We start from the raw sequence: 25,559 nt of genomic DNA on the forward strand, positions 1-25,559 counted from the left end.
TTGATTATTCTGAAGTCATTAAGTTTTTGACTATCTAAAATATTATTTTGAGGGTATTTATTGTGATTCCTCTCCTTCATATTCTGCAGTGAAAAATGAACAAAATGATTTCACTCAGAGTGAAAATCCTTTGTAGATCCTTTTCAAGATCAGGCATTGACATTCAAAAAAAAGTTACTCTTATAAAAGGAGGAAGGTTAAATGATAAGAGGTTAAAAAATCAGAGAGTTAAATATTTTTAAAATGACTGTTTTGCACATTCTGCATGGCCATTTTGACATGAACAAGTTTTCTGCAGGATGAGGACCTTGACTTCTGTCAGTAACTCAATAGCATTTCAACTGCTATAAGAAGTTGTTGCAGCTATACAGTGCAAGTCAAAGATCGTTTTTACAAATAATAAATCATGGTAGGATATGAGACTGTATTATAATACTCTATCACAGAGTGCATAAACCTAAGAGAATCGCCACTAAGAAAAGCAAAAGTGTGACATTCAATGAGAAAGATTGTGAGAACAGTTTTTTGAGATTGTCAAGTGATATAAAAGAGAGAGAATGTTCAGGCAGACAATGTTGTGGCATAGAACTGCTAATTAACAGAGAATGTGTGTCAGAGTACAAGTACATTAAAAATAAGCAGTTCAGTTTGTAAATACTTTTTATTAGAAGCATATTGTCCCATTATAAAATAAATCAGTAAGTTATTGTGGGAATTCATATATACAGTACAAAGTCGGAGATCCAAACTTTCCAGAAATAACATCATCAATTTAAATCTACTAAAATGACTTACAGAAATTATAAAATTAAAGATATGAAATAATGAAGCATTTTTTTAGCTTAAGGGAATCAAAATTTACAAAAAGAGCTCATTTATTTGTTTGCTTTTCTTTCCAGTTGTTTAATTTGCTTTTTTTAAGCTAATACTTCCTCTTAATTCTATAGAGATATATAATTTCTTGTTCAGTTACAAAGCTCTACAGTTTAAGTCCTGTAATTGCCATTTCAAGAATTCCTACTAAATTGTCATTCTCAGCGACCTCTCTGCCCCTTTTTTCTCTACTGGTAGCAATATTTTATGGATTTTAAACCATCTGCAGATTTCAGTCGTCGTTAGTTGATGGATGATTGATATCAGTTGATGTTGATTGATGTTAGTCGAGCTTCATCGCAATGAAAAATTACTGTTACATTATCCTAATTTATTACCATTTCTGCACAATGTCCATTAATTATAAAATTTTGCTTTTTGTTTGTGATATCTGAAAATCTTCAAATTCCCAGCTATCATCATAAAGCTTAACTAGTGTCCGCTATACTGTATTGGTGATGTAAAATTAGATTTTATCTTGTTTCTATTGCATGCTGAAGAAGTTAAGCCCTGAATTATTATTAGTTATTTATTATATACTTACTCCTATTTCCCATGCAAGTTTAAGACTTAGCTATGCCCTGAAAAATCCCACATACACTTTTCCAGGCCCGGTGCTTGATATTTTACACCCATTGCACTCTCTGAAGCTTCTAAATTCTGCTGGCAAACACTTCTGTAACTTCTAAAAATTTGCATGCCTTCCATGAATTCTAACTGCTTCTTAACATCACAAAAGGAAAGAGAGAGAAACATAAAATAATTAAATAAGATGTTAGTAAAACCAAAGTTAAAGTTAGGAAAAGACACATTACACAACAAATTAACACTTAAATAGTTGCAAGCTGGAAGAACACTAACAAGGACGCTCGGAACAAGACGAAGTACAAACCTCAAACACAAACACTCACCGCCAGTCGCTTACTATTTAGAAACCTAACAATATCTTGACATAAATTTCTGAAATCATTAAAACTGTCAAAAACATTATTCCAGTTAATTTGATATTGTGATCTGATATGTGAAAGGAAAAGACAATTTTCGAGAAAGTGAGACGCATCCCCAACCTCATTACAAATCAAGCACAAGTTATTAGTTTAAATATTAAATCTAGCGAGATAGCCCAGAAGATTTTGCATTCTCATAATTTTGTTGCTTTTTGCTTCTCTAAATACTAAACATTTTGCCTTCCCTAAATTCTGCCACCAGCTGCGCACATACCAGCTCTGCTGCCAGTCCTGGGCTTATCTCAATTTAAACAGCACCAAATGTAATCTTTCGGCCTATGATTATCATGTGCAAAATGTATTTTTTGCATATAGAAAGAAATTTTTGGTGAAATTTTTTCTCACCATTCAATGCTTTGCAATGCAATTAATTGAAGTCTGTAATTATCACCAACAACATAAAAGTGTCAACATAAAAGATTACCATGCTCTTTGGTATTCAGTTGCTTATATTTTATTTATTTATTTATTTATTTATTTTAATGTTTAGATATTGCTTCATGAGTCACTTCTCAAGCTGCGTTGTATTGTCATACGGTGAAGAAAGTGAAAATAGGTTCGCCAAGTTAGTGTCAAAGATATTAATTCTTGAGTACATTTAAAATAAACGATGTTTCAATGTAGAATATTTCAATTTGAGATTAAAGCTAAACAAAAAGGGAGTCAAATTATTGTTCATACATATTTATGCTAATAAGTGCCGAAGTGAATTTAGGAATTGGAACTCTGCATGAGTTATTATAAAAAAATATCAAATGCATAAAGCATACCCTTTTTTTAAAAAAAATTGTTTGCTGGTGGTCTGATTTAGATCATTCTGAATATAAATATCTAGATTTCAAACATGTATATCTAGATTTCAAACCTGTGTTGGAAATTTGGAAATTCTGTATATTATGAGAAAATTAAAAATAAAAATTGCATTAAGGTTTAATGAGCACAGACATCTTAAAGCAGTTTATTGGTGTACTGTACTTTTTGAATCATTATAATAATGGTGTTACCATGTTTTCTCAAGCATAAGACCCTGTGTTATATTAATTTTTGATGCTAGCGCTTATTTTCAGGAGATGTCTTATTGTGCACAGTTAACCTTAATTTATGTTAAAGAAAGGCATTTCTTCATTCTCAAGAAATGCAATTATTCATGTTCAAGAAACATTCAGAAACAAACAAAATCATTTATTCTAATATGCAGCCATGTTGTCTTTTTCTGAAACATCAACACTAAGCCCCAAATTATTAATTCTGGCCTGAAATTTTGGTGAATTTATTTCCTCTAAGACCATTTGCCATAGCCTCGCATGTTGAGGAATAGAGTTCTTTTTGTCCATGCAGCCTGCTAGTAGAACATTGGCAACACAGCTGTCCGTTATTTTATCCCATGCATTCTTCAGCAAAGTTAAGAGTTCTTGTAGCATAGGCTTAACAAAGTTTCATTGTTGATTTCTCTCCATTCTATTTTCAGTGTAATCATGGATTTCCATGCACCAGTGGATTTTAAATGGCTTGTTTATTTTAATAACAAGAGTTTGGAAATATGCAGTCATTCCTGCAGGAATCATCATTTATTCAATTCTTCTTTCTGCAAGGAAGTTTTTCATGGTTTGGTGTGGTAAATACTGGCAGAATCCCACACTAGCATACCTTGTTGATCACCTCACAAAATAAGTAATAGAAATAAATCGACTTACCTTCTTATTCCTGCTTGTGTGCACTCAGCTTTTTCAGTCTTGAGAACATAAATACCTGAAACCTGTTCGATTTTCTCTTTCATGCTGTTAAAGATAATTTGAGAGAGGGGAGCCCTTTCCATCAAGACTAATTTCCAAAATACATGTAATACATACACTTTCGTAACCAGTAGAGGGAATGTATATCTCAGAAGAACCCCTCTGATCAATGATAGATTTAGATCCTTGACCCATAAACACTGTAGTTTCATCCATAGCTACCATGCTCAAGTGTTGATACTTAGAGAAGTCGATGCCATGAATGAAACACTTGAATGCAAGTGCTTGTTTAATCACTTCATTATCTTCCAATTTGAACAGTGTTGTTGATCATCTTAGAAACAGTTAATATTGCTGAAGGAAGCCATTTTTTCACACAGTGTTTTGATGCTTTGAGTTCATCTGGTGATATGTCTAGCTGTGGTGCTATTGCAAGGGCAAATGCTTGAATATCAGCCTTGCAAACAACCAAATACTTTGCTCTTCTATCAGTAAATCCATTCACTGATGATGTGCTCCAATACCGGAAATAATGGTGCCCGATGTGATCCACACTTGCACTTCTTTGCATTTCCTTGTTGACCAGCTGACTGAAGTTATTGTACTCTAATCAACATTTTCAGGCCATTCATAGATCCAGCTTCTTTCCTTTGCAGAAAGATATTTATCCCTGGAGTTTTCCACAATTCCTTTCCTGTTCTTGACAGAATAGCTCTTTCTTTTTGCACTCATTTTATCTGAGCATCAAAATTTATTATCCCTTACATTTGTTATTAAATTACGTGAAGTTATGAATACCGAGAAGCTTCTAATTTTTAGCAACTATGCTTGTTTGTTTCAAATGTACACGTGTGTTACATCTGCAGAAATTCAGCAGTAAGACACCTGTCTAACTGCCGGGTAGTGCCGTGTCTAGCTGCTATGACTTCTTTTTTTTTTACCCCTGGAAGGCACTGTGTTTCAATGTGGAGTGAATTTGTTTTAAGAGTGTTTCTATATTCAGATACAATTTTGTACTATATCTATATGTTTCATTTTATTCTTTTCTCTTTTTCACTTGGATATAACTAAGTGAACAGAAATTAATCATTTCATGATTTTACACATGGAGGAACATACAGAAGTTATCTAAAGATAATCTGTATAATGTTTATATCATTTTTATTACTTGAAATTTATGATGATGTTATTTGAACATATTGGGGGAAATTCAGGGACAAATGCACTGTATAATTCAGTGCGATACAATTAAATAGTGTTTAATTGCATTGCATGAAAAATTTATGTTTGTGAAATTTTTACATAAATTTTTATACATATGTTACTGGCAAAGTTTGAAATCCGGCATTCTATACAATGCCTAGGCATTGTATGGAATGTCTAAAGCTAACCGGCACCGTATGAAACGATTCATATTTCACACATTTCCTAGGCATTCTATAAAATGCCAAGGACTTTGCCAAACTGGCAAAGTATAAAATACATTTCCGTCTTATTTCAAAGAACCGAAACTACTTACTAGAAGTTAATAAATGATGTAAAAAGGCCAAAATGACCACCAAGAAGGAACCACTGGACTACTGGCGGCTTAATCGCTAAAATGCAATGTTTATGGAAAGCAAAGGTACATTGATTTAGCCTGGTAAAGAAAGCGTCGGTACTGTGCAGTATTACGCCACAGACGCCGAGTTATTTTCCGTATTTCATGAAAGCTCATTGGAGTACTGGACACGGACGTGACAAAATGTTGAAAGAATGTTCAACAAATTACAAAAACGTTACACGTAATGATATTGAACTGTACAACCGCCTTTATGAGCCCAGCCAGAAAAACAAAAAGGTATTAAAAAGGCCATCGATGTGAAACTAATGATTGTTTCTAAATATAATTTCTGTTGTCTGGTAGATCTTACCGATTCCCAGTGTCAATCAGGTAGCAAACTTATTATGTTGTATCAAGATCATCTCAATATTTTTTTACATATTTCGAATAACATTTTTTTAATGGCACTCTTTCATTAATTTTTCAAAATAACATTTGAATTTCTGAGAAATGAACGTTTTTAAAATAATAACCTTACCATAACATATTTTTCATACTTTGCCTAAAGCGCATTTGTCATTCTATAGAATGCCTGGGTATTATATGCCTAGGGAATGTATGTAATAATTCTCATATTTCATACTTTGCCTAAAATCGTCTGGCATTGTGTATACAATGCCTAGGCATTCTATAGAATGCTGGTGTTTCATGCTTTGCCAGTAACACATACATTACATAAATTTTTGTTTTCATGTGAATTAAACATGCCTTACTTATATCATCATTTAACAAAAGAATTTTAACGGCATTGATTTTTTTTTTTTTTTTTTTTTTTTCCATTTCTGTTTACAAACTTGTTCATTATATCACAAATGTTATTAAAAATGAAATTGAAGGTTGTGTATATTGTTATGTATATTTACCTAAAAACATTATATCTTAGGTTATTTCATTTTTAAAAAGTAATTTCTTACTCTACAGGGAATAACCTCAGATCTTTTTCCTGGAATCGCTTTACCAACTCCTGATTATCAGTATTTAAATGCAGCTGTCTATAAATATTGCGAAGAAATAAATTTACAGTGTCCTCCTGTATTCTTGGAAAAAATTCAGCAAGTATAAATGATATATTTATTCTTACAAATTGAATTTATGAAAGACATTTATTTATTTTTTCAGTTGCACAATTCATTTTCGAATATTTTGTGATCATTACTTTTTGAGTATGTTAGAAATTTAGACATAATCATGTTTCAGTTTTCTTGCTAAGAGAGTACTCCATATAGAATTTTTCTGCACATGTGTTTTTCCTTACATCAAATATAATATTGCATTATTGAGCATGGAATATGAAACGTACAGAAATTGAAGTAATGATAATGAAAATGCAGTTTTAAGAATTTTTCTGTTAGCAAAGAATGTTAAGCATTTCCTGCTTTCAAATTAAATTTATCTCTTTAAAAAGAAAAAGGCTCCTGATGAAAATGAAATAAAATAAATGTATGTAAAATTTTATTAAATATTATGGATTTAAAAACTCAATATTATTTTAAACGTAATTTTTTTGGGGGGCAGTTAAAAAGTAATGTAGATTTTTCTCTAATGTATCTGTTTTTTTTTCTTGGTGTTTCAAATTCTCTTTTACATATTTATTGTTTGAATTTAATCTAATTAGTATATATATTAATATTAGATTTAGTATTTGTCTTTAATATAAAATTAAAATTTTTCTCTCTGTAAATTGTCATATAAATGTAATGAACTTAAATTATTTTTATTCTGTTCCTTTTCCTGTAGATATATGAAATGATGATTGTGCGTCATGGTTTTATGATTGTTGGGATGCCATTTGGGGGAAAGACATCAGCTTATAGAGTATTAGCTGGTGCTTTAGCTGATATATGTAAGCAAGTAGGTTTTCTTAATGTTGAAGCTGAGTTTTGAAGTAAAATATTTTTCTTTCATCTGGTGTAAATTATCATTTAATAAGCATTATTTGTTCTATTTTATATACAACAAGATTTGAATGAAGTACCTCTTAGAATACACTCTATTTTAACCCTTTGATGTGCAGTGGTTTTGCCTTGAAACCACCAATTTTCGAATTTTTTTCTCCCCTTCTTTCTGACATTTTTGGGTGAAAATCAATTGATTATTGATTGTTTACCTCTAAATAACACAAAATGACTGCAGAATCATACATATTTTAGGTCTTAGTACTTCAAATTGATGCCTTTTAAATTTCGTTTTCAATGAGACAAAATAACTTCCTTTTATTAATATAAACAACTTTAAATTTCAAAAGTTATTCATCGCACATCATGATTTCTACCATAAACAATAAAAAATTGAAATAATTCAACTGTATATATATATATATATATATATATATAACCTCTATATGTATAGCATTTGCTTTTTGGTTTCAGAGCTGCACCACTAGAGCATTGTGTCACAATGCTCACAATCCTCTAGAGACTCGGTGGTCGCGCCTTGAAACCACCGCCCTTCACAATGGCGTTCAAATGTTTATTTTTACCTGGGTATAGATAAAGGGGATTTGAAACCACAGAGTTATTTTATTACTAAACAATACATGCACCTGCTCAGTAAAAAGGTCTTTCTTCTCCAGAGACTTTTCTTTGACCTCAACACACTTGCTCCCCAAGCTAGTATTGTGATTTTATAAATTATTTCCAGTGGTTTAAATTAAATGTAAATATACTTTGCTATAATTTAAAATAGAAATCGTGCAAAGTTTTATTTAATTAAAAAATATCTTCTGAATGTTTTGGGATGAAATATGAATAAAATAAGTATGAATGGGAAACGAATGATCTGTACCAAAGCCAAAAAGACCAAGCCCCCCTCCCATTAACACAAAAAAACCACAAATTTCATGTGCTTGGTGAAAAAAACTAAATAACTCTGAACATATACCACTGAAATTTAGATCCAGGCAGTGTACATTTTGTAGCACAAGGAAGAAACCTCATAGAACAAGATACATGTGTGAAACGTGCAATGTCAGTCTATGCATGTGCCAAAAAGACAAAACATGTTTTGAACAGTGTCACAAAAAGAAGCTGTTCTTTGAAATTTATAAAAAAAAAAAAAAAAAAAAAAAACACTGAGTCTTTTTTATCCTTATTTTACTGAGTTTTTTAATCCATTTAGCCAAGCGTCCTTATTATGTAGTTACTTATATTTTCACTGCTATAGAAAAATTACATAAATGTTTATTTTCTATTTTTTTCTCACAATTTACATTGTAGAATAATGTTAAAAAATTATATATAATGCAATTCTTACATAACTTTTTTTTTAAAATTCGTTAATTTCGTCATTTATTGGAAACCCGCACGGAAACAGGTAAGTTTTTTTCCGCTACTACCTCAGTAAGTTTCAAAGTCCTAGACATGCAGTGATTTTACAGTGCAACCACCAACCACAGAACAATGGGCAAGAGTAAATTTTTTTAAATTCATATATTATTTGTCTGTAGGATCATAATATTCAATTTCTAGAGTTTTTAGTTTGAAAAATTATAAAAATAATGTCACACATGTCAAAGGGTTAATGGAAAAGCCCTTTTTTATTGAAAAGATTATTTCAATTTTATAAATAGTTTTTGCACTAATATGCTTCTTCTAGGTTCAATCTGCATTTGAATGTATTTCAATGTTCATTTTGAAGCATTTTTAGGTTTTATCATAAGCAGTATAAAAGTATAATTATCTTAGTATTTAGTGAACTGTTTTTTTTTAATCGATATCTTTAAAGAATTTTATAGTAGTAACTCACTGTCACTAATGCTCATGTTTTCTGTCTGTATTTTTTCATGCATTCTCCTATTAAATTACATTGATTGAATTAAAACATGTATTAGTAAAATGTATAGTAATATTTTATACATTTTAAATAGCTTGGCTTCAAGTCCAAATAAAATTATGTTTGTGGATATTTTTAGGGTCTTATGGATGAAAATAAAGTTCAAATTATTGTTATAAACCCCAAATCAATAACTATGGGTCAGCTATATGGACAGTTTGATCCAGTGTCTCATGAATGGTCTGATGGCATTTTAGCTGTTAGCTACAGAGATTTTGCACAGTCTACGGTAAGTTAGTGCTATTCAAACACATGTAAAGAGATTTGTAAAGCCAAATTTTGTTAAATCTTGTTAGCTATATTTCATCTACAAATTTTTACTTTCTAGTTTTACATAGAAAGTTTATAAAAAAAAGCTCATGTTTTAGCTTCTAGTTTTATATGCTTGCATTAAATTAATATCAATTAAAATTACTTCCATGCATATAATAAATTTTAATTGCTATTAATTTAATACAAGCATATGAAACTATAAGATAAGAAAAACATGTACCAGGTGGCCGATGCTGAACTGAATCCAAAGCAAGTGAAATTTTTCATATCCAGTTTCTAATAAAGAGGAAAAGAGAATTTCATTAATTATTGCTTTTGATTAACTTGTCGATTTAATAGTTAGCAAATTTTAAAAGGGATTTTACGTTAAATACCTTATAGAGCCATTAGGATTTTTTGGGAAGCAAGAGAGATTGAAAAATTAGCAGCGCCTTTGCTGGGAATTGAACCACGGACCTTTGGAATACGCGCCCAGCATGCAGACCACCACACCAAGAAGGCTGGAGAAATACCTTATATACTCTCCCTTTTAAAGGGCGACTGGGGTTTTAGGGGACCCAATCGCCAAATCCTGGGTGTGGAGAATCATCATCCAATACCCTTTTAGTTTGGATGCCACTGTAGAACCATTAGGATTTTTTTGGAAGCAAGAGAGATTGAAAAATTAGCAATGCCTTCGCCGGGAATCGAACCATGGACCTCTTGAATATGAGCCTAGTGTACAGACCACCACGCCACGAAGGCATGCTAAGAAGATGGGAGAAATACCTTATAACCTTTCAAAATTTGCTTTTTATGATTCAGATCTTTACTGTAACTTCCTTATATTAGCCCTCACCAGGATGCAAAGGGATTAAAGAGTTTTAAAATTTGAGGTTAATGAAATTAAAGGTGACGGTTTTGAAAATTTTAGATATGTATCTTTTGGCAATGATATTCGCAGCTTTACTTTCCGTCACTGAGGTCTACTCATTAATATTCCAGCATTAATCAATTGCTAGCTGAAATTAAGTCAAATCATTAAAGTTGAGCCTGCTTAGTTAGACTAAATTATCAGTCTTGGGCTATGATCGCTTTTTAAAGGCTATTTTTAATGTACAAATCTCTATCATAAAACTATGTTCTTCCAAATCTGCTTATGGGCAATAGCTTCTTGCAAAAGGACTCATGCAGTATCTGATAATAGATAATGGTGCTACTAGCTGATAAAGTATAACTGCCACGCTGAAAACTGCTTCCTGAATTGGATGTTAAATATAAACAAAACAATAAGAATTTCCAAAAAATAATTGATTAAGCAAAATTTAATTAAAATTGAGTGAAATTACAGTTTCTTAATAAATACAAAAAAAACGATGCTTAATATATTTCAAAATAAAATATGAACATTTTTTTTAATCTAAAGGCTATTTCTGTAAGCTTGATTGACACTAAAAAGTATGAAATAAAATAATTATATGACTTCTTGATCACAACACTCAGATTATTTATTGGCTATTTTAGAATTAACATAGATATGAAGATATTAAGAGCAACTGCAGTTTTTGAGTGTAATTATTTTATTTCATCCTTTTAAGTTCAAATCAACTTTATGTAAATAGCCTTTAGATTAATTTTTTAAAATATTATATTACATTATAAATTCAACTTTATGTTATTTTAATTCCTACAATTGGCAGAGTTTTGATTGTACACCCAAGGTCTTCTATTCCATTCAAGCTTAAAGAAAATGGTTTATTTCAAACCTTCATAAGATTTAATCATATATTCCAAAAAGAGTGATGCCTCACTTGACAGTTTAATGGGGTATCATGAAAGACTTTCAGTTAATATTACATATTTTAGTTGAGTTAATATTAAAATAATTCATTTATCTTGTTTATATTATTCCAAAAATACTGATGCCTCACTTGACTGTCTAATAGGGTCTTATGAAAGACTTTGAGTTAATATTACATATTTTAGTTGAATTAATATTAAAATAATTCATTTATCTTGTTTATATTATCTACAAAAATGGTTATTCAAAATGAGTTTTTCTAAATGGGATCTTCTAGACACCAGATCGCAAATGGTTGATTTTTGATGGTCCTGTGGATGCTATTTGGATTGAAAACATGAACACTGTGCTTGATGATAACAAAAAATTATGCTTGATGAGTGGAGAAATAATTCAGTTGGCACCAACAACAAATTTAATTTTTGAACCTATGGATTTGGAAGCTGCATCACCAGCTACTGTAAGATTCTCTTTATTAAACTTTTTGATACGATTCATTAGAGCGGCATCAGTTAAAAATGCACCAACAACCTGCTGAAGATTTCTAGCTTTTGTTTGAAATATCATCACTTGTTTTTTTTTTTTTTTTTTTTTTTTTTTTTTTTTTTTTTTTGTCATTTTTAGTACGATAGATTACACAATTTGGCAATTACCTAAGGACAAAGAGGCTGCCATGAGATTCTTTCAGGACAAAGGAATAATTCATAGCAATAGACTTTGTTCTCAAAAGCATCTGATGAAGTTAACTTTTGACTCAAACAATCCTCCTATATGACATTGTTACTGTGAAAAAAAGGATTAAGAACCAAAACATGGTTTTAAGGCTCCTGTCTTTCTTTCCTCAGTGCCATTTGTTTTATCTATTGTGTGGTATCAGAAATTGACATCAATTGAATTTGGTCAATTTCAGTTAGAAATCAGCCATAATATGACAATAGATTGGAATAACTACTTGCGGAAGGTATGTGCAAATAGTTTGATGTCTTGTAAAAGAAATAAAACTGGTGGAGCCAACAAAATCGTAGAAATAGACAAAAGTTTCTTCACAAAAAGAAAAAACAACGGAAAGAATATGCATTCTTTCTGAACAGTGGTAGGCAGGGAAAGCAAAGAATGTTTTCTGGTTGCCATTCCCAATCATTTTGCTACAACGTTGATGACTGCCATTCAGAAAAACACCACTATATTTTCAGACAGCTGAAAAGAACATAAGAAAGACTAATTAAGAAATGCTGGATATGAATATTTCCCTGTGAATCACAGTTATAATTTTATAGACCATGAAACTCTATGCCATACCCAAACTGTGGAGTGGTTGTTGGACAGCGTTAAGTGGAGAACTAATTGTTAGCAGGGCACTGCTGATCATTATATAGAGTCATATTTGATAGAATTTATGTGGCATTAGTTATATTCAAAAACTGAAATTTTTTCTGTGATGTTGAATGATATTTGTAATTTTATGCCACCTGTTTAGATTGAATTTCCTTTTATTTTGTTATTTTTTATTTATGTGTGAAATAATCTAAGTTAAATATTTAAAAAGAAAAATTTACTTTCTTTAAGAATGAAGAAAATTTTAAAAAAATTAATTACTTTTTACAGAACTATTTTTTTTAACTCTTTCGAATTCTATTGTTATTTCATAATTTTATACTTGACAATGACTGGTGGCCAAACAATTTTAACTGATGCTGCTCTAATGGAATAGTATCACTTTTCTCTCTTTAATATTGTAAATAAAAGAAAATGTTAATTCTAAATTTTTATTTATTTGACTTAGTTCTTATTTTATGCCAGAGCAAATTGTATTTTATCCTAATAATATGCATTTAAGTTTTTCAGAGAGTTAGATGTATTACTGATCAACTATTAAAAATAATTACTGAGATTAAATTGAGTTATACCTTCTAATCTGCGGTTAGTTCCTTAATACCTAGACAGACTTTTAAGTAATTCATAAATAATTATCTTTATTATTTTTCCTGCTTTTCAGGTTAGTAGGCAAAATTTGTTTTATGCTTATTTTTATTTTATACTTATGTAACAAATGCAGATACATGAAACTATCTTAAAAACTTACTAAAACTTCTTAGTCATGCAGAAGTACTATCTAAAACAGGTTCATACATTCTAATTAGATAGTTTCATTAAATTTATATATTATCCTTTTTGATATAAAACATTTGCTATTAATGTAAATTAATTATTATTTTAGAAAGAAGTAAATTTAATGTTCATATCAAATATTTTACTGCTTTTTCTTTACAATTTATAGGTTTCTAGATGTGGAATGATTTACATGGAACCAACTTCATTAGGTTGGGAACCAATGCTAATTTCTTGGTTAAATGAGCTTCCACTATCAATTAATGATGCACATAAAGAATTAATTGTAAAACTTTTTCTTTACTTTTGCCCTCCTCTTTTATCATATGTCTCGAGTTATCCTACAAAGGTGAGAAAAGTCTATTTTCTTTAGAATTTTATTCAGTACAGTCAAAAGTCGTTAATCCGGACTCGTCGGGACTTCATCGATTCCGGATTATCGATTTTTCCGGATTATAGATAATCAGTTTAAATCTGGTAAGATGGCATGCAGAAATTACAAAATTAAAAATATGAAACCGTAATTTATGAAATAAAGAACAATTATGATCTAAAGGGTATAAAAATTTACAAAAAGAAAAAGCTTAATATTTATTTGTTTACTTTATTAAACATTTCCTTCAATGTAAGTTGCTTCGTTTCATGTGATAATACTTTCTCTTTAATTCTATTAAACAGACATAATTTCTTGTTTCGTTACAAAGTTCCGCTGTTCAAGTCCTATAATTGCTGTGTTGAGAATACCGACTAATTTGTCAATCGAAATGTTTTCGTTTTCAATAACCTCTGGGTCACTTTCTTCACTATCGGAAGCGAATTATAATGACGAGGAACTTGATTTAAATCATATCAAAGACGGAGTACATCGAGATGAAATACTACACTTAGTACGGAATTATAAACCAAATAAAATAAAAACATCTGCCCTGAAGATAAGGATAGTGCTCAGAGATCAACTTCCAATCCGCGGCGTGAAATTGATAAACAAATTTCGGATTTCAAAACGTACTTTCGCTTTGTAGATACAAATTACATATTAGTAAATATATATCGGAAATTCTATTTGACATAATCTTTCTAATCTATCATAATCTAATAATTACATTTCTGCCCCCCCCCCTCTGCCGCAGAGCAGCGTGAAATTGATAAACAGATTTCGGATTTCAAAACATACTTTCGCTTTGTAGTAAATATATATCGGAAATTCTATTTGACATAATCGAAAGTTCAAGCTTACTTTTATAAAATTGCTCTAACAGTCTGCAAAAAATAATAAGCCGGATCCAATTCGAAGATTAAGGAACAACGCAATCTGCATCATTAACTGAATTAGATAACTTTAGCTTAGCGTATAACTCCGTTACACATTAAACGCGCATGCGCACAAACAAATTCGCAGCCGTAAGGGTCTTACGCGCTCTCGTAAATGCCTGTGCGCATGCGTGAACGCGGCGCATGCGCAGAAAGTTTGTAGCTTTGAGGTCCGGATTATAGATCATTCCGGATTATGGGTGTCCGAATTAATGACTTTTGACTGTATTTTTAATATCACAAAGTCCTTTTAAATTAAATGACAGAAAGATTAGATATTAGTTAAGTAAATAAAGTCACATCCTAATCTTATTGAAGATGGCATACATAGGTTTTTGCAACAGTTAAAGATTAATTGCTTACAACAATTTAATACATTTATTTCCAAAATTTTGCATTTGATTTATGAGGATAATTTTGATACCATTTTTTTAGTGACCATACAAAAGTTAAACTTTCAGTATCTGAAATATACATTAACATACATGGTGTTGGTGTTAGTGTATTTAATTATGACAAAGCACACGAGGGCTATCTGCCTAAGGGAAGGGATGCCTTCGTGGAGGACTTTCTAAGGGAAACTACACGTTACACATAGGGAAAACCACGAAAACGCCCATGCAGCCAGCCCGTTCACGGGATTCGAACCTCGGACCGAACTACCAGTGTTCAGCGACTTTACCGCTCGGCCTCGTGTGAGCCCATTAACATACATGAAACTTTCTTTCAGCACTTGTGAGAAAAATTATACAGTAACCATACTACATTATTATATGACTATTCTCAGTGCAATAATTTCTTTTTACATAATTATTACTTTTAATTAAAATGCTAATCAAATTGGAATATTATATATTTAATATAGTTTCTATTAATTTATGAATATTTCTGCTTTTAAAAGTTATAATCTGCATCACACCAAACCACCTGTGTATTATAGGTAGTTAACAGAAATGTGATATGCATTACACAAGCATAAAAAGATAGCCAATCATTGGCACTACACTAAAACCATCAATCTTCATCATCTGTATTTTGAGAAAAAAACCAAGTTATGTCTTTACAATATTTTGTATATATTTTTCACTTAAAAGATGTAACTTTCTGTATTAACATAGTGTAAAACATAAAGCAGAATATAAAAATACATTTAAATGAAAACAGCTACAAAAGCTAGATTCATATTTTTGCCATGATGTTAGTTACATAAAACTTAGAATAGTACATTATGAATAGTTTAAAGTTATTATTTTAATTTATTGATGTGTTAGTGAGAATAAATACTTACAAGAATTCTTTGCTTTTATTAAAAATGAGGATGTTGTAAAATTCTCTGAGATAGTATTGTCTATAAATATGTTTGTAAAATGTAAAGATTAATTCAACTAGTGAAGGTATAGGTACTTTTATGCTATTAGATTTGTGAGTATCATCATTCCTCTTCTCTAAAAATTTGTGCTGCTGTTGCTTTGGGATTTTTTGATTTTTCCCTTAATCTTTATTCTTTAAATTTGTTTTAATTCCTTATTACCTTAAATTTAAACCTTGGACTAAATAATAAACCTTGTTCTTAGTAAAAAGTAAAAATATGTCCAATGAAATACTGCATTTTATTTAATAGGAACTTTCTCCTACTACTGATGCAAATCGTATTAAATCTTTGATGAATCTACTAGACTGTTTATTTGATGGTTTTTCTTGGATTCAGAAAATGCCTGAAATGCAAGTTTTTATATTCTTGAAAGTATGTGTGCATTTTATAAGATTTCAGAAAAGAAAATGAAAAAAATTTTGTATTTCTGGAGAATAAACTTAGTATCTAAATTTAAAGCAGAAAGTTGCTGAATATTTTTCTGTAATTTTTCCTTAAACTCTGGTTTTAAGGTCTGGTTGAATCCAGGACCTGCATAATTTCTGAAGCTTATTCTAATTTTGGAACAGTGTAGTTTGCTCTTTATTCATCTATAGAATTGGAAATTTATAATAATCTTAAACATTGTTTACATTTAACTTACTGTTGTTGTAATACTTTATTTGTGCTTTTGGGTATTGTCATTTCATTAATTACTTAAAAATTGAAAAGTGATATTTATACTTAAATTATGCATAGACATTAAAATATTACCAGTATCCATAAAATACAACTTTCAAGTGTTTATTTCGCTAGAGCTCATATTTTTTTGAACATCAAAATGGTAATTTTATACCTGAATTTATTATTGAACCTCTTTTATATATTGATCATAATTTAATTCATTTATTTATTTTTTGTTGATTGCAAATGATTGATTAAGTCTGCATTCTGAAAAAAAAAAAATGAGGTGTAATCAGCTTGCTAAGAGAACTGTGTCGGAAGTTGTTCAAAATCTGGTAACTATAAATAAATTGTTTTCACTGTTCTTCATTAGAGCAGAAATGGATGCATGGTATTACTTATGAACAGCTAGATTTTTAATTATCAATGGGTATTTTCTTTTGAATTTTTAGTTAAAGTATTCCTGAAGTATACATGAATTGAAACATTTTTAATTTGGGTTATTAATTTGTGCACTAATATTCAATTTAGTTTTAGAAATAAAATTTTTTAAGTAAGATTAGTGAATTTAAATTTTTTTAGGTAACATCAATTGGCACACATACACACAAAAAAAGCAAATACCCTTTAAAAAAAATATATGCTAATTTTGCTGTCATTGTAAGTTCTTGCAGTATTTAATTGAAGTTTGATATCTCTGCAATGATATAACTGCTTGTGAGTGAATAAATGTACTGAAAATACTAATAAAGTGCTTCTTAATCACTGTTTTCCTGTTAACTGATCTGTAAATTTTTCCGTATATTTCTTCTTTTGGTACTAAAACATTTTTTATAGCATACGAATTTCCAACTATTTAAGATAAATATTTAAGATAAATTTTTGCAAAATTCAAATGAAATGTTGTTATAATAAATGATCTTTTTGTATCAAAGAATTTTTTTGCATATTTAGGAAAATTTTAAGTGCCATAAAACTTTCCTTAATTAATTTGGTGTGAAGAATTTAACACTATAAACTCAAAGTTTTAATGGATTTTTTAGATTAAAAAAGGATCCATGTCCATGCATAAATATATCTTCTTTCGAAAATGGTGATAGAAACATTTTTTGAAAGTTATATTGATATTAAAAACAAAATTTCTTTTATTATTTTCATACAATTATGTCAAAAACTATTTTAACATATATTGTTTTTAACTATCATAGAAAGTCCTGGGCTATGGTAATCTGACATATTAGTCCAATTAAAATATTTTGTTGTGAACTGACAATATTCTACATTATGAGCCAACAAGTAGATTTTTAATATTCTGAAGCTGCAAAGCTTAAATTTTATTTTAGGTCAGTTTTATTAGAAAAATATCACTTTAATGTTATTCATAAATTTTGTGTTTCCTTTTTTTTTATTTTTTGGATTCATATTGAAATTTAATATAGAAATATTTTATTCTTGTGAACATATTCATCCATAAAAATCATTCATAAAATGGAAGTTTGTTAAATACATGTTACTTACATGGTGGCTCTGCCATCTCATAAAATGCTGTATACTAATAAATTTATCATTTTATATCAAGTAGAAAAATTTAAACAATTTATGTTTTTTAATTTAACTTTTTTGTTTTCAAAATATAAGATAAGTATGACTGTAAGTAGTTTTCATATGTTGCAGACATTTGATTTGCCCCTTCTTCATAGTAAAACTGCATTAATTTGAAATAAGACTAAGCATTTTTTCAAATAAATAATTTATTTTTAAGCACAATAAAATATTGATGTTTCTGTTTTGTAAATAATATGGTTTGTATAGTAACCCAAAACAGAAGTTTATTAATATAAATTTGATGAATGTATTTTATCTACATTTAACTTTTTTTCTGGTTTATAACATTTTAGATACTTATATCCACCTTAGAAGAAGTCATCAAATGCTAAGAATGCACCAAACTGTGACAAATATGCATACAACAATTCTTCAGTTTTAATGTATAATGTTGCCTATTTTTATTTTACTTTATATAAAATTTCAATGGTTTTTAGAGATAAATATGATATATTTTTCATAAATCATAATATATTTTTGTTCTTAAAGTCAGTTTTAAAACTGACACATTTGGTATTTGCATGCAGTAAAAAACATTACAGTAACATTTCTGTAGAAATACAGTATCTTCTTGCAAAACTGTTAAATTGAACAATCACATTGAATATGTTAAATGATCACCACAAAATTTCCATGAGAACAAAAGAAAATAGAAACCCGCTTTTAAGTAATCTTATTGATTGATTTTTTGGAATAAATATTAGTAAAACATAAAATCTGCATATAATAAATAAATTTTGCAGCTGTAACTCATCATTCTTTTGTATCTGCCAAATATTGCCAAAATGTGCAGGAGTGGTTTTTCTAATACTGAAGTACCTAATTTTTTTTTTAATCTTTTACTCATATTTAAAACTTATTCCCAAAGATCATGTGTTTGTGTATTTTTTTAAAATTTTAATCTGTTTCATAGTGTTGCTTCTTTTTTGCTGCTACATGGTCCCTGTGTGCTACAACAAATGAAGAAACTCGTGTTGAATTAGATATGATATTTAGGGAACTTTTGTCAGTGAGTATTAACATTAAAAATAAATTTGTGCAGTCTTTTGAAAAAATAAACTAGCTTTCTTTCATTAATCTCTTTAATTTAGACCAGGGTTTCTTAAACTTTTTTGAGTTGTGACCGCTTTTTCTCACAGATTTTTTTCGCGACCCCAAGACCCCCATAATATTTAAGAAAATTTTGTGGTACCCAATAAGCATTGCGCAAATCCGACACATGCGTGTGTGAAACTGCCAATGTTTTCACTTGTACTGTAATATACTATTGCAGTTTTAGGTCATTAACTTTAATTTCAAATTTTAAGACACAGAGCAATGTGAAAATTTTAAATAAGTAACAGTCGAAATGACAGCATCTAGTGCAAAGCAAGTAAAATGAATGTTTATATTATAAAAAGAATGCATCAAAACGTTTTCCTTTTTTCTTTGTCTGTATTAGCTTATCTTTATCTACTTTTAGATATGCTGTATAAAAATATTTGGTAATTGTAAAATTATTATAAGTTTAAGAAATATCAAATCTGCTAAACTTTTTGTTGACTCCTTGCTGCAGGTCGCAACCCACAGTTTAAGAAATGCTGCTTTAGATGAAGAAATAATTTCTTTATTCTCATATGTTAGTATTGCATAAATGCTAAAAACATTATACATATTGCTAATAAATATTTCTTCAGATTGCATCAGTTCATTGGCAAGATTTACTTAGTACAGTAAGACCCCGCTTAACGCTGTTTCGTTTAGCGCTGTTTCGGTTTAGCACTCTTTTATTTCAACCCGGGGATTCCATGAAATCGCTCGCAGCATACGGTGATTCCGCGAAATATTATGCAGCGATAGGTTTCAAATACGTATCCGAAAGAGTGTACTTGTATTTCTTGTTTGGTGCGGTATTGTACAGAGATATTTTGAAGGGGTAAATGTGGAAGATGTCGAAGAAATAATTCAAGAAGCAGCGGCTAGTCTTTCTAATGATGAGCTCAAGGAATTAACTGAACAAGAAGAAAACAAAAATGTTGACAGCAGTGATTCAGAAGAAGAGCAAAAAGAACTTTCGATGGCGTTTGTAAAAAGGAGTTTGTCTACCATAACTGAAATAATGGATCAATTCATTGAAAATGATCCGAATTTTGACAGGAGCTCAAAAGTAAGGCGTGGTGTTAGAGATGCTCTATCCGTTTATGAAGAACTTTTAAGAGAACAACGCAAAAGAAAAAGGCAAACAACATTAGATGCTTTTGTCACAAAAAGGCAGAACACTGAAAACGCGGAAGGCTAACTAAATATGACTGACATAGAATTTTATTTGTTTTTTTTTTTAAGAATATTCGTTTTGTTATTTATATTTTGTTTTTATTTTTGCAAGAAATAATAATGTGGTATTAATTTGGGCTTTAAGAAATAAATGTTTGGTTTTATTTTTATTAATAAAAAAACATACTTTTTAAATTTAATACCTAACCAATTTCCTAGCCATTTTCCCCTAACCCCAATATTTACATGTAAAGATAGCCTCGTTTAGCGCTGTTTCGCATTATGCTCTACTTTGATGGAACGTATCCCCCCGCGTTAAGCGGGGTCTTACTGTATAGGCATTCTGTTGTATTAATGGTCAGATTAAATGTTGCTAATCACAGAATAATTTGATAATATAGTTTTAAGTAATCATTTTCAAAATTTTGCATATATTGTTATTACTGTATAGAATTTTAAATTTTAGATGAATTGAAGACCAAAATGTATCTGTGTATTTATCTTATATAAAAGTCGTGAAATAATGTAAAAAAATTTCAGAAATGTTTAAAATGTTTTGTTATTTATATAAACAGTACATGTAAAAGTGATTACCACTTTTATCTTCATTAAGTGTTCCTCTCTTTCATAAATTCTCCAAACTCAAATCTGCTAGCCTCTAACTTTACATACAGTTTCAATTGCAAAATTTCCTATCCTAGTAAATAAAAAATAAATGAATAAAAATAAAAAAAACTACTTGTGTATCAAAGCTTTTCGTTTCCTTCTAACTTAATCATTGGCAGAATTTATGAGTAAATCATGATGTGAACCATTTTTATTTTTTGATTCGCAATGGAATTTAGAAAGTATCTACCACAACAATCAAACAATCCTTTAAAAACATGTATATTAATTTCATTCTTTTGCTCTTTTATGTTTTCATTATTTGCCTCTTTTTAAATCCTGAATATTATAACTTTCATTTAAAGAATAATATCAAAAAGTATAATTTAAATAATTGTTTGTATTATCAGCTTTGGCTCACATCCACCATTTAGGTAACTCTGAGCAAGTTGTCACATTTTTCTCTCTTTTAGTAAAGCAAGTCATACAAACAATAGAAGGCATGAGTTATGGGTCAACCAAATGGTCAGGAAGCATCCCTGTCCAAACATTTATGGAGAACTACCACTGGAATGAATGAGGACATGGGGCATGCGGTTTCGTAGATGCCCATGTGTGTGAGTTGTGGGTATAAAAAACACCCTTATAGGTGTTTCTAATACCCACAACTCACACACATGGGCATCTATGAAACCGCATGCCCCATCACAACTTCTACATAAATAGAACTCGTCCATAACAGAACATGTGCACCGAAATCTGGCTGCTCTGCATTCTGATGGAGGTACCAGCATGCAAAATCGACATGTGGTTGATAGTCCACTGATGACCTTCTGTCTACAATAGGGGTGCATTCTTTTCTTCTGTAGCACACAGCAAATCATCATTTGGTGGATTTGGGACATGTTTACAGCACAGGGAAATCACTCACATGCTACATCCCGGTTGATCATTCACCCTACGCAGAATATCTTCTTCAAGTTACGGTGCCCTGACCCTCCTTTCACACCCTGAGTCTTGCTTGGCTGTGGTGAAGTATCCTGTTTCACACAGCTGTTGGGATACAAATGCTCGAATGTTTTCCAATTTGAAGTGCATCTTATCGGAAATCGGTCCCAGTAAAGTCTCTGTGCCTCACATGCATTCCTGTCCCCCAAGCCATAACAAAATGCATATTGGCCATTTCATGGTTCATATAACCTTTGTTTCATTCTCTTGGCAAATCACAGTAGAAAATGCTGCTGAGTCCGAGGATCGACCCTTTTATACTATTTAAAAGGCCACTTAGTGGATTGCCGTTTGTGTTCTATCTTTACATTCTTATGCTATATACATATATATTAATTAATTTGCTCTCTTTTTTAGTTGCAAAGCTTTGCAATGAATACATTCATTCTATGAACATTTTTGTATTGCAGTTTAGCAGAAAAATAATTCTGATCTGATTAGTGTTACTTTGCCAACAGTTCCTAATCTGTGTTTTCTGTTGTATTTCATCCTCATCTGTGTAAGCTGAAATTCTTTAAGAGAATAAATGCATGATATTATTTTAAAATATTAACACCAAAAGGATGCAGAAAATTTATATTAAATTCATACCCTAGTACCTTAGCTATAAATATCTATGATAGTTATCTTTGTCAGCCCCTTCTATTTTCTCTTTTTCTTGCCTGCTGGTCATTTATCAAGTAAAATTATAATTCTGTGTTAAAATTTTAATAAGTTTTAACGTTATTTAGATTTCTTAAATGGGAAGGTAAAAGGAAATCAACCTGCTTCATAGTTTATTCAATTATGATATACTGTAAAGTTACATTAAAGAAGAAAAGAGCTTCTAAAAATTAAACTTGTATTTGTAATAATGTATTTTTGACTGAAATCTTAAATGAAATTTAATAGCTCTGTTTACTTGTTCAATGTCATAAATATTTTATTCCATTAATGGTTTTGAAGCATTGGACAATTTTTAAGTATTGTGGAGATTGACAGTATTTTCAGTATCAATAAAGGTTTTTTATTGCAAAAAATATTTCCAGAAGTTTGGATTCGATACATACCATACAAAATTTCAGTTTTAATGTAAGTATTTGGGCGGTGCATCATATATATAATATTAATTAAAAAATAATAGGGGAAATTATGTGAAGAGAAAGAGGAAATATGGAAACTTTTTCTTCTTAAATTGAGTTTCTCTATCTCTCTTTTGTTACGTAGTAAAGAAGTTCCTTTCCAACAAGCTGTAAATTTCATTATTAATTGTAAAGGACTTGATACTTGATGATATATAAATGAGAAATTTATTTAATTAACCTTTTTTTTTTTTTTTTTTTTTTTTTGTCTGTCTTTTTCAAATAATATTGTTATTACTATAATTGATACTTTTCACTTTTTAGGGTAAATTATCACCAGAAACTTATCAAATGTGCAGATTGCCTGATGGTGGAGTTCATGCAACAGATTTGATTTTTGAAATCCCATTTCCTGCAGATGGCCAAATTTATGATTATCAGTTTATAAAAGAAGTATTTTTCCCTTCCATTAAACTTCTTTATTATTATTATCAATATTTTGATTAATGTTCTAAAATAGGTTTTCGTTTTTTAACAGTAAAATCAATAAGCTGCTGTACTTGTAAAAGTTTTGAAAGTATATTATCTGGTCAAATGAAAAAGTGCATATATGTACCAGTTAAAAGTAATTACCATTAGCAAGACCTATATAATCCAACTGTAAGGCAAATGCCGTAAGCTCCTCCTAGTGAAATTTCATCAAAAAAAAAAAATATTGTTTAATGGAAAACGTGTCGTTAAGAGTTATTGGGTGCTAGAATTCAATCGCTCATCTTTCATCTTTTGTTTTTGATAATGGTCTGCAGTTGTTGAGTGTTTTGCTCTTTGATGCATGGGTCAATGAATATGTTACTTTCTTCAAAGAATTTATTAAACAAAAGTTGTTTAGTTCATGATGCAGCTTTGAGCTTGCTTTGTAGTGGAGATTGCTTGTTTTCTTGTATTCCAGGTTTATTTGCTTTGTTTCATTTTCAAAAAATAGTATTCCATTTCATTTGCCATTACTAATTGGCTCACTTTGATACCCTAGCAAATGCTGTAATGAAAGCTATGTCTACATATTTTTTCACCTTAGGGAAAGAGAAAAATATACAATGCAATGTGCCCTGTATTTGGCGGGGACAGGGGGAGAAAAAGAAATGTGTATGTGTGTGTGTATATATAAATGCATACACATTTATTTTGCACAAACCTTGCACTGTATATAGGGGCATGTGTTTACATATAATATATATATATATGTACACACACAACACATACACATAATTATCACAGGTTTGTTGTTCATCACTTTATAAATATAAATGCACACACATTTATTTTGCACAAACCTTGCATTGTATATAGGGGCATGCATTTACATATACTATATATATATACACATACACTCTCTCTCTCTCTGTATGTGTATATATATATATATAAATCTTTAGTTCAAAAGAAATAATTTTTTAAATAGCTTATTCTATCTGAGGAAAAATGAGTATGGCAAATATATTGTGTCTTGTTGCAGGAAGTGGAAAAAATTTTTTGAAGATGTAAACCAGTCTTTTTATTATGAAATGGAAAAACTGGCATTAGTTATTTCTAAGAAACAGTATAGCTTCGGCAAGCTCTACTTTGTTGGAGGGCCATAGATCCGATTTGATAAACTAGTTAAAGTGTTATTAAAGCTTTCTCTAGTTTATCAAATCGATTTGATAAAAGTGTTATTAAAGCTAGAAAAAGTAAAAATTGTTGTAACTAATTAAATTTAAAAAAAATAATGACAATAAAAATTGTAGCAATACTGTTATTTCTAAGAAACAGTATAGCTTCGGCAAGCTTTTCTTTGTTGGAGGGCCATAGATCCGATTTGATAAACTAGTTAAAGTGTTATTAAAGCTTTAACTAGTTTATCAGATCGATTTGATAAAAGTGTTATTAAAGCTTTAACTAGTTTATCAAATCTATTTGATAAAAGTGGTATTAAAACTAGAAAAAGTAAAAATTTTTGTAACTAATTAAATTTTAAAAAATAATGACAATAAAAAAGGTAGCAATACTGGTAAACTATTAATTACCATGTACTTAATGCTTCAAATAGAAATTATCAAGGGGATTAGTATTCAAACCATTAAACTCAAACAATTAATGAATGCCGAACAGCATTCTTCCCAACTAATGTCGGGAAGAATTCTGTTGTTACAAACTGTTATTGCAACTGTTGTTAACAAATTGTTTTTGTTTGTTTGTAAAATTATATTTCTAATGGTCTCATAATCTCAAGAGTCACATTTACATGCCATCTCTATGAATTACAAGCATAGAAAATAATAATAAAATTTAAAAACAACCTAACTTAAATTGTAAAAAATACAAAACAAAGTGACTGAAAGAAAAAATTAGAAAAACTGTACACAAACACATTTGAAACCATTATTCATTTAAATTATGAAAATTTCAAACAAGTCAACATTGTAATAAAAAAA

The 25,559-nt window shown here is 29.8% G+C and overlaps 1 protein-coding gene across 3 annotated transcripts in view; it reads left to right on the forward strand.

The window, feature by feature from the left end:
* The window catches only part of Dhc36C (Dynein heavy chain at 36C), a 338,056-nt gene that overhangs the window by 157,547 nt on the left and 154,950 nt on the right, over positions 1 to 25,559 (forward strand). For all 3 annotated transcript variants that reach the window (XM_085817779.1, XM_085817780.1, XM_085817781.1), the window contains exons 28-35: positions 6,138 to 6,272; positions 6,954 to 7,067; positions 9,127 to 9,276; positions 11,378 to 11,560; positions 13,379 to 13,558; positions 16,142 to 16,264; positions 19,074 to 19,169; positions 23,413 to 23,541. In XM_085817779.1, coding sequence (XP_085673905.1) covers positions 6,138 to 6,272; positions 6,954 to 7,067; positions 9,127 to 9,276; positions 11,378 to 11,560; positions 13,379 to 13,558; positions 16,142 to 16,264; positions 19,074 to 19,169; positions 23,413 to 23,541 — 1,110 coding nt within the window. The remainder of the gene's footprint in view (positions 1 to 6,137; positions 6,273 to 6,953; positions 7,068 to 9,126; positions 9,277 to 11,377; positions 11,561 to 13,378; positions 13,559 to 16,141; positions 16,265 to 19,073; positions 19,170 to 23,412; positions 23,542 to 25,559) is intronic.

Source organism: Stegodyphus dumicola, chromosome 5 (genome assembly GCF_044657685.1).
Source record: "Stegodyphus dumicola isolate Sdum_Otavi_A_Nest chromosome 5, ASM4465768v1".
Classification (NCBI taxonomy): Eukaryota; Metazoa; Arthropoda; class Arachnida; order Araneae; family Eresidae; genus Stegodyphus; species Stegodyphus dumicola.